A 13,794-nucleotide genomic window follows, 5' to 3' on the forward strand; every position below is an offset into this window, starting at 1 on the left:
AGACCAACCATAGTCTCCTGTTTCAGAGGCTTTGCTACTTATATATTTCAGGGAATCCTAATAACAATTTAAGCACCTTAGGCTGTTGGAACCTTGTTTGAGCATACTGCAGGGCTTGAGATCTTGGCTTGTTCATGCAGCCTTAAAATGTAGAAGCTATTTTATCTTATAGTATGGAACCAATTGCTAAGAAGGGGTGTTTTTGCGTGGTGTTTTACTTCTCTAGCGAAAACTCATTAGCTTTGGAATTACTGGCGGAAAGTTCAGGTACACTTTGGATAACTAGCTTTTTATTTTTTTCAAAACAGTTTTCCTGCTTCTGAAAACAACTATTTATTCGTCTTTAGACTCCTTAGATCATGTCCATGGAAGACCGACGAAAGTTGGAAAGCAGATAGCAAGTTAATAATGCTGAAGAGCATCTTCTCTTGCCTCTGTGTTCGGGCAAGGGCCTACATGAGAAGCATCGGAGCTTCAGCTGTTTCTTGGGGTACTCTCTAAAAAAATGGTGAATCTGTCAAGTCTTTGACGAGGTTGTTACGCTGAGATCCAGCAAACTAAATGGTGAATGAAGTTCTAATATATTGGGAAATTTAGAAGAAAGCAGAACAAATGATTTGCAGTCCATTTGATTGCTAACGCAGCGACCAACTCGCAACATGTTTTGTATGCAATTTATTTATTAGAAAGAGAACTTTTTTATCGTTCCACTTTGTTGAATGGAATAATCAATAGAAAACGGTACAAAGCTGAATCAGAGCCTTCTTGTCATGGCACTCAAAACCAAGATCTATGATATTACCCCAAAAGCATTAAAGCAGGTCCAAGTATACCTCAAAAAGATTAGACAAACTTAGAAATATCTAATAAACATGCACAGGGACTTTTTCATCTTTAATCTATTATTTGTAACTCCTAAATGTGGATAATGTTTTGGGTAACAGCCAATGTAGGAGTGAGTGCATGTTTAGATTTTTTTCATTCTTACATCAACACGGGACTGCTCTTTTATCCCAAAAGACAATCAATAATTTACAAGTATGGAAGTTTGACTTGATGTAATTCGCAATGATCATTTGTGGATGCTCTTTAAAAAGAGGAATATCTTTGGGTTCCATAGAGGGAATTGGAGTCCCAAGCTTCAAGATGTCTTCTATCTTATCTCATTATGAAAGGTTGTTTAGTGGGGTTTTATAATGTAGGGTATGTGCTGAGGTTCAAAACCACTAGTTCACCTCTGCTGCAAATTCTAACAGATGCTTCCACTTTTAGAAACAAAATCATCACTTACAGTCCCACTAGCTCGGTGGCCTAAGATTCCGTATGATGTATTCCTCTCAGTTATCTTCTATTCAATTGCCTTCCCTTAGTCTTCCTTCGATGATGTAGTTTCTCCAGTGTCTACACTCTTACCTTCTTCCCCATTACTCAACGCTGAGGTACAAATGGATCATCTTTCCATGACCATGATTCAACTTCTCCTCTGCACAGTTCTGTTTTTCATCCATGTGCTTCCTCTCCATGCTCACCAACAACCTCTAGGACTACTTTCTGACCAAACTGCTCTCACAGCATTCAAGAAAGGCATAAGCTCCGACCCAAGAAAATCTCTTGAAAATTGGAAGGAGAATACCCATGTCTGCAACTGGAATGGAGTTTTTTGTGATTCAAATGGCACGCGAGTGATTCATCTCATTCTTGCAGGTAGCAATCTTCACGGAATTCTCTCACCATATTTATCTAACCTCACTTACCTCAAAAAGCTTGATCTCTCTGAGAATTCATTTTGTGGACCCATCCCATCTGAATTTGGGGAATTGGCTAGTCTGGATGAATTCAGTCTGAGAGGAAACGAGATGCAGAATGAAGTCCCAGAGAGCCTTGGGCGGCTCACTCGACTTCGTTATATTGATCTTAGCAATAACCAGCTGCAAGGACGACTTCCAACTTCACTCTTCTGTAACTGTACTCGGTTGCAGTATATAGACCTCTCAAACAATTCTTTTACTGGTGTCATCCCTTCTCAGATTGGAAACAACCTGCCGCTTCTTCAAACTCTAAACCTTTACATGAACCAGTTGAGTGGTTACTTTCCACCATCTCTTTCTAATGCCTCTAGTATGATAGATCTTGATCTTGAGCTTAATTATTTGACAGGCCCCTTGCCTTCATGGCCTGTCAGATATATGTTTCAGCTAGAAACTCTTCATCTTTCAGACAATAGCTTTTCAAGTGATTATAGCAATACAAACCTTGCTCCGTTCTTCACCTCCATTGCAAATTTGACACATTTGCGGGAGCTGGAGTTGGCTGCGAACACTCTTGGAGGTGAACTACCTTTAGTTATTGGCCGTCTGCATACTAATCTTTCAGAGCTCCATCTTGAAGATAATCTCATCCATGGTGCAATTCCTCCAAATATTGCCAATTTGTCTAATCTAACCCTCTTGAACTTATCTAGCAACCGTTTGGACGGAACCATCCCGCCAGAGCTGTCTCTTTTACCCAAGCTTGAAAGGCTTTGTTTATCAAACAACTCTCTTACTGGTGTAATTCCAGCTGCTTTAGGGGCTTTATCCCACCTGGGTCTGTTAGATTTGTCCATGAATGAACTAACAGGGCCCATTCCAAGCTCTATAGCGAACCTTACTCAACTAAGGAAGCTCGTTCTTAATGATAACATGCTGTCAGGAACCATTCCTTCAAGTCTTGGCAGAAGTGTAAACTTGGAGATACTGGACTTGTCCAATAACAGGTTAACTGGTTCCATACCAGCAGAAGTGGCAGGTTTGGGTGATATTACAATATATTTCAATGTGTCAAACAACGTCCTGGGAGGAACACTTTCTGAAGAATTCAGTAAAATGGAGAAGGTTCAAGCAATAGATTTGTCTTCCAACAACTTGAGTGGCCGAATTCCAACCAATCTGGGTAGATGCTTAGCTGTTCAGTTGATAAATCTTTCTCACAACGCTCTGGCAGGCCCAATTCCAGGATCCTTAGCAAATCTTCTTAGCATACAGTGGTTGGATCTCTCACACAATCAGCTTAGTGGTGAAATCCCAGCAGCATTTCAGAATTGTAACACTCTTGCTGAGCTTGACCTCTCATTTAACAACTTGAGTGGATCGATACCAAAAGGGGGTCCTTTCAGTTCTTTTACAGTTAATTCATTTGAGGGCAATCAAGGTCTCTGTGGCTTTCCTGCTGAGCTCTCAAGCTGCCATGCTAAGAAGCAACATGACGGATACTCGACGAAATTCTTAGCAATTCTTGTCAGCATTGTTTCTGTGTCTGTTTTTCTTCTCACAATTTGCTGCGTGGTTTCAATCGGAAGGATCAGAAAGTATGGGTTCGGAAAAAATGCTGGTGCTCGAAGTAAAACTACCCCTGTTCTAGGTACTCACCCCAGGATCACTTACAGAGAACTTGCAGACGCTACAGGAGGATTTCACGAGAGTAGACTGATAGGATCCGGTAGCTTTGGACGGGTCTACAAGGGAGTCTTTAACGGTGAAAATGTAGTTGCAGTGAAAGTCTTGCAAGTGCAAGGTGGGAATTCTACCAAAAGCTTTAATAGGGAGTGTCAAATTTTGAAGCAAATCAGGCATAGAAACTTAATGAGAATTGTGACTGCGTGTAGTTTGCCCGATTTCAAGGCTTTGGTTCTTCCCTTTATGGCTAATGGGAGCCTTGAGAGTCATCTTTATGGAGACAGCACGCGTTATTCAAGCTTGAGTCTGATTGAGAGGGTGAATATTTGCAGTGATGTTGCAGAAGGGATGGCTTACCTGCACCACCACTCTCCTGTTCAGGTCATTCACTGTGACTTGAAGCCTAGTAATATTTTGCTTAATGATGATATGACCGCCCTTGTATCGGACTTTGGGATTGCGAGGTTGGTTATGACTGTTGATCAGGAGGGAAATATGAACTCTGAAAGCAGTACAAACTCCACTACGAATCTGCTTTGTGGCTCAGTTGGATACATTGCTCCAGGTACGGATATCTTCCTCTTCTTCTGCACACCGTATTTGCGGTACCTCTGATAATTAACTAGGATATTTAACTCTGACTCAAGATGTTTTATCGTTACGTGGTAGTTCAGAGTATGGGTTGGGAAGAGCTGCATCTACCAAGGGAGATGTGTACAGCTTCGGCGTTCTGGTACTGGAAATGGTCACAGGAAAGAGACCCACAGACGAGTTCTTCAATGGTTGTCTGAGCTTGATAAGATGGGTTAAGACCCATTATCATGGCAGATTAGAGAAGGTCATAGATTCATCTCTTCTGAGAGCTTCATGGGACCAAAGCTCAGAAGTTAGAAGCATGTGGGAAGTAGCATTAGTTGAACTAATTGAGTTGGGTCTTCTTTGCACACAAGAGGCTCCTTCGACTAGACCCATCATGGTCGACGCAGCAGATGATTTGGCTCGACTAAAGCGGTATCTCTCCGGTGATACCACTGCTACATTTGCATCTTCACTGGGGACGTCCTCTTCTACTGTTATAGGAGGTTATGAGAACTAGACTTCTAAGGATTGTCCATGTTGAGTGAGTAATCATATTTTTGTTACATGTTCTGGAGTATCATATGTCTACCAAGCAACAAGCAGAAGCAAGCTACTTGGCAGGAAATTATAAGGCTGGTTGAAGGAAAAAACGTAAAACTCCTTTCAGTGCTTACAATTTTCAGTTCATTGTGCAGAAATGGTTCCCTATTCACAGTTTGAAGCTTTGCATTTGCCTGCTGGGTTATAATGCTAAGGTTTTTAAAAAAAATTAAAAAATCGTTATTCTGAACTGAAGTAGGAAAATGAGTTTACAGAGAAAAAAGAAAAAAACAGCGCAGTAGAAGAATTGGAAGGGACCAAATTCAAATTGCACCGTCATAGATTTAAAGACAGAAGTGAATGGGATATGACCTGAAAGGCTACCTCACCTAAGACATAAATCGCCTCATCAAGATTACTGGTTCAAACCAAACAAAGCGATTGATCTTTAAAGGAGACGAAAGATCACTACTGTTAATGAATTGTGTACCATTCCTTTGTCGAATAGGAAGGCCAACAAGTCAACCCCTCACAAGAAAACAAAAAGGTTAGAGCCACTTTTCTCACCAAAAGAAGCCCTTTTTCTATTCTTCAAAGTTCCGCAGCTTCATCTTTAATCACGAGGAGAAGGTAAAGCTCGAAGGGACGTGTGAGGTTGATAAGATGAGTTACTCACTTTTCTTCTCTCTGTTTTTGGGTGTCAACCTGATGCAAACATTTCACAATCACAGCCGGTTTACAGCGGGTAAGCTCCTATCGTAGGAGATATCACCTTTTACTTTGGAATTTTTTGGGTTATGGTTTTCAATAAATTTGATTCAAAATTAGTAATTAAATTCATGTTTTTCCTTGTGCAGTATGGAAGAAATGAGTATTTATTTTATATTGCATTTTGAAGGCTCAAACACATATGTCACTGAGAACAAAAATGCTTGTTTTTGGTGGTATTATTAAGTTTTTTGGATTTGTTTTCATCTATTCATAATAGGAAGCCCTTCAAATATGATTCTATCCATAAAATGTTCATATTCACAGCAAAACCATTTTAAGATTTTGAATGTGGAAGATGATGAAGATCGACAAGGTGTAATAGGGTTATCTAGTAAGCAGGGGTCACATGCTGTAAAATTATAAATAATAAAGCACCTAAGGCTTGTCACCTATGATATTACTGACACTCCCACCAAGCCCACAAAAAGAACAAAAATGGATTAATTGCCAAAAAGCAAATTTCTCTAACAAGATTTTGCAGCAAACTTTTGGGAAGTACTCGACATTCTGGTTGGTATTTACACAATAGCCTGCTATATACACACTTACACGGGTGTTATGCCATACTCATGCTGCAAGGAGCTTCTGGATGTCTTTCTGTACCAACCAAAAACAGATAAAATGTATTAGTAAAGCGAGAATAACAAGACTTCCCTCAAACAGAGGGATCAATGGTAATGACTAAGTTGTTCCCACCACCATCAACCTGCTAGTCACAAAGATGTACTTAAATAATGCATAACAAGTAAAGCATAATTGTAATCAAATCTGAAGCGAATGGACCTTGGGTTTTACCTTCACTTTAGGTTTTCCCGGAGTAATTATGGTTACATTTGATATAATCTTGTAGGAATGAAGATTTAATCATAAAACTTAGAACTGATTGACGGTCCAACTTGTTGACATTGATCAACGTCTAATATTGAAAGAATTTGACAACAAATTGACTAATCTTGTTAGAATGAAAATTTTAATCATCAAAATTAAAACCTAATCGATGATATGGTCGAGATCGTTGACATTGATCAACGTTCAAGATTGAAGGAATTTAACTAAAAATTGACCAATGACTAAAATCAAAACTCTAATACAGATTTTTTGCCAAAACCAATGTTTCGGTCAAAATCTGGATCAACTATTAAGATCATAGCTAAATCAATGATTAAGATGAAACGGATTGAATAAGGAGACTACCAAAATCAGATTAGAGGAGAAAGTCACTTAAGCCTAAGCACCACATAGGCGACATATAGTGTTGCAATAAAATTTTACCCAAGCAAAGGAGGCGACACATCAATGACACGTAGCCTTGTAGAAAAGTTCCACTTAAATAAAAGAGGTGACACTGTTTTAAAAAAGGTGAGATGAGGTGTTATGCTTCCATGGGAAGAGAACAAAGTTTTGCAAGTGTTTTTCTCTCTTTATATGTGTGGCTAGTCAAGGGGATAATGAGATATAAAAGAGAGAGAAAAGTGGGTGGTTAAACCAAACCTACCAAATTATAAATAGAGACATAGTATAAGTTAAAGGAGAGATTTTGGAGGAGAAAAAAAGTTGGACAAATCTATTGGAGCTTTAGATCCCTAAAAATATTGGAATCATGTCATAACCCTGTCAAAATTTCCTTGAAGTCGTCATAGAGCTTGCAACAAGTAGACACTTTGTAGCAACTTCGTCATCCATTTCAATGCCTCAAACTTCAAATTAGCCTGAAGTCCTGTCAGATTTATGTAGTAAAAGTAGAAAAAATAATCAATTTTGTCATTGATTTGCTACCATATTTGGACCACTATAGCAAAACAAGACCAAACTTCCTCATCAAACACTACGTGGAGACTAGTTATAAAACTAAAGCTACTCATATAAGGGAAGTTGTAGTGCACCTACCAAGTCATTCAAGGCTCTAATCAAGTCCATACATAGAGATCAAATTAGAGAAACAAACTGAAGATATTACCTCACATGACTTGAATTCTTATAATTTTTCTTTGTTATTGTATCTATGGTCGTGGCGCTTCCAGGACCAAATCCCTTTGTACATTAACAAATCTAAAATATTGTTTTTGCTTTTAATCTGAAACAAAAACTCAACGCAACCAACAAAATTATTTGGAGAGGGGAGGGGGGTAGTAATAAAGGCTGCAGATTATAAAGATAAGTACCTCCAACCTTAAAAAAAGAGTCATGTAGCTTAGTAGAGACTTAATTGAGATCAACTGAGAGGAGCATGTTTTCCACTTCCAATCTAAAAATTTTCATCTAGACTAGAGGTAGGCATTGGTTTAGGTTTTGCAAGAAACCCGACCCAACTTGACCTGAAAACCCTGGGTTTTGGTTTCAGGTTTCATCCCTAAACCCTAAACCCTAAAATGGGTAGGGATGGGGTTGGGACACCAGGATGGAGCAGAGATGGTTTGAGGATGGAACAAATTTACTTGGAATGGGCGAGGATGGGGCAGAGATGGGCCAGGTTACAGGGACAAGGCGCGGATGGGCCAGGTTGCGGGAATGAGGGATTGGGTTGGGGTTGGGTTCTGGGTTTGGGGTTTTCTTTTGGGTTTTTATCAAAGTTGGGTTCAAGTTTTTCAAAAACCCAACACCGAATTGGCCTATGCCCACCCCTAATGTAGATTGTTTCTGTTGAAGAGTACATTACACTTCTCAAAGCACCACCACATTTTTAGTGTAGAGCATTATCAAGGGGAAATACCTCAATTTGGAAGGGGGAGGTTGTAGGCGGGTATCTATCCACAACCTTGCCATTTTTGTCCACCAAGAACTTCTCGAAGTTCCATTTTACCACATCACACAAAAACCCTCCTGCACTTGACTTCAAAAACTTGTAGATTGGAGTTGTGTTTATTTCATTGACATCAACCTATCACAGAAGAGCATTCCATTAACTAGTGGGTGGAGGAGAGAGAGAAAGCTCCCAGCCTACCTAGAGAAAAAGAAGGGCCAGTTGAACTACCTTATCAAAAATTGGAAAGTCTTCTTTAAACCTTGTGCAAGCAAACTGCTTTATGTCAGCATTTAAACTGGTTACAAGGGAATGCTAGAATCTCAAAACTTGCAATAAAGATTACATAAAGGAATCAGTGTATCAACTCGAAGAATGGCAGCAATTTGAAAGTATGTTTCTTTGGTAGGCGATTTACTTTCGGTTCAAACTGATTTGACTTGACAATGGTTTTAAAACCCACATTAAAGTCAGCTAAAAATCAACCAGTCTAAGTGATATAAACAGGGAAATGAACATAATTTTTAGATATTTTATCTCCATCGAAATTGCCCTGCATGCATTTTAATCCTTGACCAGAAAGACCAAAGAACAAATAACAACCAATGGAACATTCTCAATGCCCAAAAAGAGAGGATTTCATCTGGCAGAAGGTTCACTCACCTTGAGATTTGTACTTCTCATAGATTTGGGTGAGCTCCGAATAGTTCGACGAAGTCAAACCACTGGATTTCAAAATAAAATTGACCGAGTTATGACTTGGGGATCGCAATAAGTAATACCATGCAGAAGAAGACATGAAAAATCCTTCCAAAGAAAAAAAGTAATGAAGAGATGATAAGAAAGCTCTAAGTTCTTGCACACCAATCTCAATGACTACAATGGAAAAAAAAAAAACTTAAGTACACAGCAAACAAACGCAAGCCAAAGAATGAAAATTTACCATCTTGATGCGACATTAACAATTAAGAGGACTTTTCCCTTGAATTTGCTCAGAGGAACATCTTTTCCATCAATATCCGGCATCATAAATTCGCAATTTAGAGGTACCAAAATCACTACATATAGATTTTGACATTTCAACGCCTTCTTACACACGTAAATCGCTCAAATATTCTTGCACGAAAACCAAACAAATTCAGTAGGGAAACGAATGAACCCCACAAGTACCCACTGAATACTGCAAGCACAAAAGGTTCCTTCTATATTTCATCAGAAGAATTTATAATTAACAGAGAATGGTAAGAATAAAGGAAGAAAAACTCTTTATCTGCAAGAATGAGTTCCACTTAAATATGAAAACTCACATCCCAGAGGAATACTCGGACCCATTTCACAAAAAAAAAAAAAAAAACACAAAAAGTGCAACTCGAAATGTTCAGGGCAGAAATCAAAAACTGGCAACGCGACCCCGATTAACAGAATCATTCCAGGAGCTTTCGAGTGTAGAAAGCGTAAAAAAATAGATTCAGAAAATCCTCAACTATCATAACCTAAAACAAATGCAATTCGTTACCTTCACATTAAAATCATGGACGTTCTTCTCCTTAGCCGCAGTTGCATATGCAACGCCTGCAGCCCTCCACCTCTTGGACAAGAATCGGGAAGACTGCAAGGAGTTAAGGTAAAATCTGTTGTCTAAAGAGGACGATTTCAAAAATCCACGTGGAATTATAGTAAAAAATCCCCGAAAGGCCATAGCAGGAGAAGGCACCCATGTGGAACTGCTCTGCGAGGGGCCATGAACAAGTGTCGGACCGCAAAAGAGAGTAGTGGAGAAAGCCATTGAACCCATCTGCATCTGAGAGTTTTTGGAGCGGCGACGAAGATTAAGAGCGCTCGGCTGTTGGAGTGGCAGGTGTGGAAGAAGCAGAAGGGTGACATCGAACCGAGCCGGTTCGCGAGCGGCTCATGTTCGGCTCGGTTCCGGTTCGCTTTGATTCGATTTTTGAGATAAAATGAGACTAGTTTAACTCTAGGGGAGCCCAGCCTATCTTCGAGCCAAGTTTGATTTAAATTTTTAAGACTCGAGCTCGAGTGTAATAATTTTAACTGAATTCGAGCTCAAGTCAGAGTTCAAACTTCAACCTATATTTAATACTCTGCATAAAATATACGTCAAATAAATTATATATAAAATTATGCATACATTTTAAAAAAATAATTATAGGGTAAGTTCGGGATTAAATCTTAATAATGGATTAGATCACACCAATATTATTATTTTTTACCCTAAATATTGTTTAGCTTATTTTATAATTTCTGAATCTGGCCATAAATTTACTATGACCTCTTTAGTGCCCCTAATTGAAAATTTATATTCTAGGAAAAACTATAAATGTTTTTCCTAAGATACATATTTCCAAAAAAAACCTTTAAATAAAACCCTATTAGTGTATTACTAGAAAATTACAAGAAATATTTTAAAATTTTCTTAGGAAAGTTAAATGGACCTCTTATTGCCTCTTCTAGGGAAATAAATAAAAATTAATAATCAATCTAATATATTACTATACTTATCGATAAAATTTTAATCAAATAAAATGTCAAACACAAAATTGTTATGAAAATTGCCTTATGCTAAAAGTATTACAGCATCAACTATCAAATACTTATTCAAAAAATTTCTATACGGTTTTCTAACCTATCTTGCAGGAAAATTTTACCTAAAAAATTATATTATTTTTTTAATAAAAAATTCTATTTAGAAAAATGTTTCCAAAAAATATGGGGCACTAATAGTCCCTAAGAGTGTATTTTCAACATTTATTGAAAAAACTACTAATCTGGCTTCATTTTTAATAAATTTTTATTACCAATACTACAAATTATTTTGTATGTCATGAAATTTATCTTTGTGAGGGGTCAATTAAATTGAAAGGGTATTTTGGATGAGTCTTATTTACTTAAAAATCTATATTAATAATTGAGTCTCAATTAATAGGATCAAGTTCACCTCCTTTACTTATTGCTCCCTATGTTCGTCTAGTTTTGACTTTTCGGCACTTACAAAGACTTGAAATACACTTTAAGTTATGAACAAGAAAAACTTTCAAGAGAACAAGATTTAAGTTCATGGCTCAATTGAACAAGAAAATATTAACAAAAATATTTCTCATATATAAAAATATCTTTTTTTAAAATAGTTTATATTTATTTTTCTCGTTTTTCTTTAATTCATTTTAAAATTTTAAATATATATTTTAATTTTTTCCTTCACTCTTCTCCTTTTCTTGCTATTTGTTTCCTTTTCCTTTTGTCCTTCAACTCTTTTTTATTTTTCTTTTCCTTTTCCCCTCTCCTCCATTTTTTTCATTTTCCTTTTTTTCCTTATTCTCCCATTTTTCTTCCCTTATTTTTTATTTATAATTTTTATAAAATAGTTTATATTTATTTCCTTATTTTCACTTTATTTATAATTATACTTTATTTTAAATTTTTAAATATATATTTAATTTTTTAATTTTTCCTTCACTCTTTTTGTTATTTGTTTCCTTTTTCCTTTTATCCTTCAACTTCTTTTTTTCTTCCCCTCTTTACTGGAGGCTTATTAGTCTCACATAGGTAACAAGAATAAAATTGCATTTGCGGAGGGCATATAAAATTCTAGATAGAAAGATGACAAAACGTACTTACCTGGACGGTGTGAATTGGTGATGAGTTTACAAGTCGAAACTCGAAGATATCTTGTCCCGTTCCCGACTCCCACTTATTGAGCTTTGTTAAGTTAATGAGCTAACTCACGAGTCTTTGAATCGAACGATGGTTTGGTCGAGTTCGGTTTGTTAACTTAAACGAACCTATATCGAACTCGAAAAGTCAAAAATTGAATCGAACCAAGCCGAACTTGAGCTGCTCACGAACCCTCTCGGTTCAATGCCACCTCTACGTTTAAGTTATCGAGCCGAATTCGACCGAACCATAATTTAAAAACTTAGCGAACAAATGAGCAGAAGTTTTTGGAAATATGGGAAGAACGAAGAGTGAAGAGGTTGCCAAAGCTATGGATTCAAAACTCCTATTTCATAGGTGAAGGGCTTCCAAGTCTTCCGAGGAGCATGTTTTCAGTTTCGCAGGATTAGAAATGAATAAAATCTCTTCGGCCACTTCGTGTTTTCCGTCGGTAAAGCACATAATTTTTTTTTTTTGTGTCGCTGCGTTGCCGTCTTCGGTTCTCAGGCTGTTTCGTACGAGGCTCTGAGTCTTGCCGGCACCCCTGCCTGGTCCGATGTCGCCTCCTCCGTTTCGGCGGGAGAGAATCACAGATAAACCCATACAGCCTCGAGAATGCAATTCTGCAGGAATCCTTTATCGGGGGAATCGCGGAAAGCACCTTCACCACCCGATTGGAAAAAAGCAACAAGCAGCTACTCCCAATTTCATATTTCCTCTCCCAGTTTATAATTTTATGCTCAATGCTTTCTTTCCATTTTCTCGTTGGGTAGAAAAGTCACCTTGAATCTGGCAGCTTTTCTAGGTCGCAAGATTGAAGCGTCTGCTGCCGAAGGCATCTCTGCCTTGGAGCAGGCAAACTGGCACTGTTCCACGAGTCAAGTGAACGTTAAAATGAAAAAAAAAAAAAAAAAAAAACACGGGACGGAGACCATAAACGAGACTCGTTCACCTCGAATGGGTTCTTCACCATTTACAACATTTGACTTCAGAGATCTCGTATTTTTCGGTTTCGGTTATATATTTTTAGTAGTAAAGGAGTCTGCAATCGTGTTTGAATATAAAATAAAATCAAAGTTACTTAATAATGATTCTGACTTTCATCTCTTACTAAATCATGACTTTCATCCCCATCATTTTCCTGCCTCAATTGGTCCACGCGATACTAACACTACAAAATCCATTACAGCCAGCATCTCAAAGTATCTTAAAAAACTGCGATAAAAAGTATAATACGCACTCGAAGATGTTTACCGAGAAATGCGTGCTGCTAGAAGAACCAGGACAATTAAGGAACAAGAACGGTGGGCCTCGTTACTGTTCCAAAGCCTGACGGCAGCTTCGGCCATCGACCGCGGCATTTTTGTCCAAGAACGGTTTGTGGCAGATCGAACTGAGCAGGTTTGCGAGTGACTCGAGCTCGACTCGGTTTCAGCTTGGTTTAATTTGGTATATCTAGATCTTGAACCGAGTTCAAGATCCAGATGAGACATGTTTAAGTTAACAATCCGAGCTCGATCGAACCATGGTTCGATTCGAAAACTAACGAGCCGAGGAGCAGGAGTCGACTAATCGTCTTCGACTTCATTTGACCCTTTGACTTCGAGTTCGATATTTTCGTTCTGGCTTCTCAGGAATCAGGGGAAAGAGCAGACTCAAAAGGAATTCCATCGGCTAGATCTAATAAATTCAGAGGAGACAACACCGAATCAAGCATAGTACGCGAGGTTGCCAAGCTATGGATTCCTCCGTTTTAGGCATTGAAGGGCTTCTAAGCCTTCGGAGGAGTCATCTATCAATTTCCCGGGATTAGAAAGAAGGAATAGAATCTCTTTTGCCCTTTTGTGTTTTCCGTCGATAAAGCACAATTTTTTTTTTTTTTTGTGGCTGCGTTGCTGTCTTTGGTTGATCTCGGATGTGTGGCTATGTTGCCATCTTCGGTTGATCTCAGGTTGTTTCATTTAAGGCTTTGAGTTGGGCCAGCACCCCTGCATGGTCCGGTGGCAACTCCTCCGTTTCGGCGATAGAGGAGCACAGAGAAACCCATACAGGGGTTTA

The 13,794-nt window shown here is 38.3% G+C and overlaps 2 protein-coding genes across 8 annotated transcripts; one reads left to right on the forward strand and one right to left on the reverse strand.

Moving 5' to 3' along the window:
* The first annotated feature begins 1,445 nt into the window (after positions 1-1,445).
* Positions 1,446-4,580, forward strand: LOC137946783 (putative leucine-rich repeat receptor-like serine/threonine-protein kinase At2g24130). Its single transcript, XM_068793085.1, has 2 exons — positions 1,446-3,999; positions 4,109-4,580. Exons 1-2 carry the CDS (start codon positions 1,446-1,448, stop codon positions 4,528-4,530), a joined length of 2,976 nt encoding a protein of 991 aa, XP_068649186.1. The 3' UTR covers positions 4,531-4,580.
* A 1,068-nt stretch (positions 4,581-5,648) lies between these two features.
* LOC137945307 (putative glutathione peroxidase 7, chloroplastic) lies at positions 5,649-9,872 on the reverse strand. 7 transcript variants are annotated; one of them, XR_011110979.1, is made up of 6 exons: positions 9,581-9,872; positions 9,008-9,180; positions 8,728-8,789; positions 8,296-8,362; positions 8,035-8,202; positions 5,649-5,921 (listed from the first exon to the last, which is right to left on the reverse strand). XR_011110979.1 is itself a non-coding variant. In XM_068791142.1 (5 exons), the coding sequence occupies exons 2-5, from the start codon at positions 8,746-8,748 to the stop codon at positions 5,892-5,894; spliced, it is 264 nt and encodes an 87-aa protein (XP_068647243.1). In that variant the 5' UTR covers positions 8,749-8,789; positions 9,581-9,872; the 3' UTR covers positions 5,649-5,891. The 7 variants fall into 7 exon arrangements, 2 of the variants coding, with proteins under 2 accessions (XP_068647243.1, XP_068647244.1); XR_011110977.1 differs by lacking the exon at positions 9,008-9,180; XR_011110978.1 differs by lacking the exon at positions 9,581-9,872 and having other exon boundaries at positions 9,008-9,572.
* Positions 9,873-13,794: the final 3,922 nt, after the last annotated feature.

This window comes from Aristolochia californica, unplaced genomic scaffold, assembly GCF_029961685.1.
Source record: "Aristolochia californica isolate CCGP_79_NKW_82.1479 unplaced genomic scaffold, dmAriCali1.0.hap1 SCAF_12, whole genome shotgun sequence".
NCBI classification, from domain to species: domain Eukaryota; kingdom Viridiplantae; phylum Streptophyta; class Magnoliopsida; order Piperales; family Aristolochiaceae; genus Aristolochia; species Aristolochia californica.

What these genes read in the sequence shown, in the direction of transcription:
- LOC137946783 (XM_068793085.1), top strand. Translation starts at nt 1,446, where the DNA reads ATGGATCATCTTTCCATGACCATGATTCAACTTCTCCTCTGCACAGTT. An exon ending in AGTTGGATACATTGCTCCAG is followed by an intron (nt 4,000 to 4,108) that starts GTACGGATATCT and finishes GTGGTAGTTCAG; the next exon opens with AGTATGGGTTGGGAAGAGCT.
- LOC137945307 (XM_068791142.1), bottom strand. Translation starts at nt 8,748, where the DNA reads ATGAGAAGTACAAATCTCAAG. An exon ending in TGAGAAGTACAAATCTCAAG is followed by an intron (nt 8,341 to 8,727) that starts GTGAGTGAACCT and finishes GACATAAAGCAG; the next exon opens with TTTGCTTGCACAAGGTTTAA. An exon ending in ACTTTCCAATTTTTGATAAG is followed by an intron (nt 8,203 to 8,295) that starts GTAGTTCAACTG and finishes CTTCTGTGATAG; the next exon opens with GTTGATGTCAATGAAATAAA.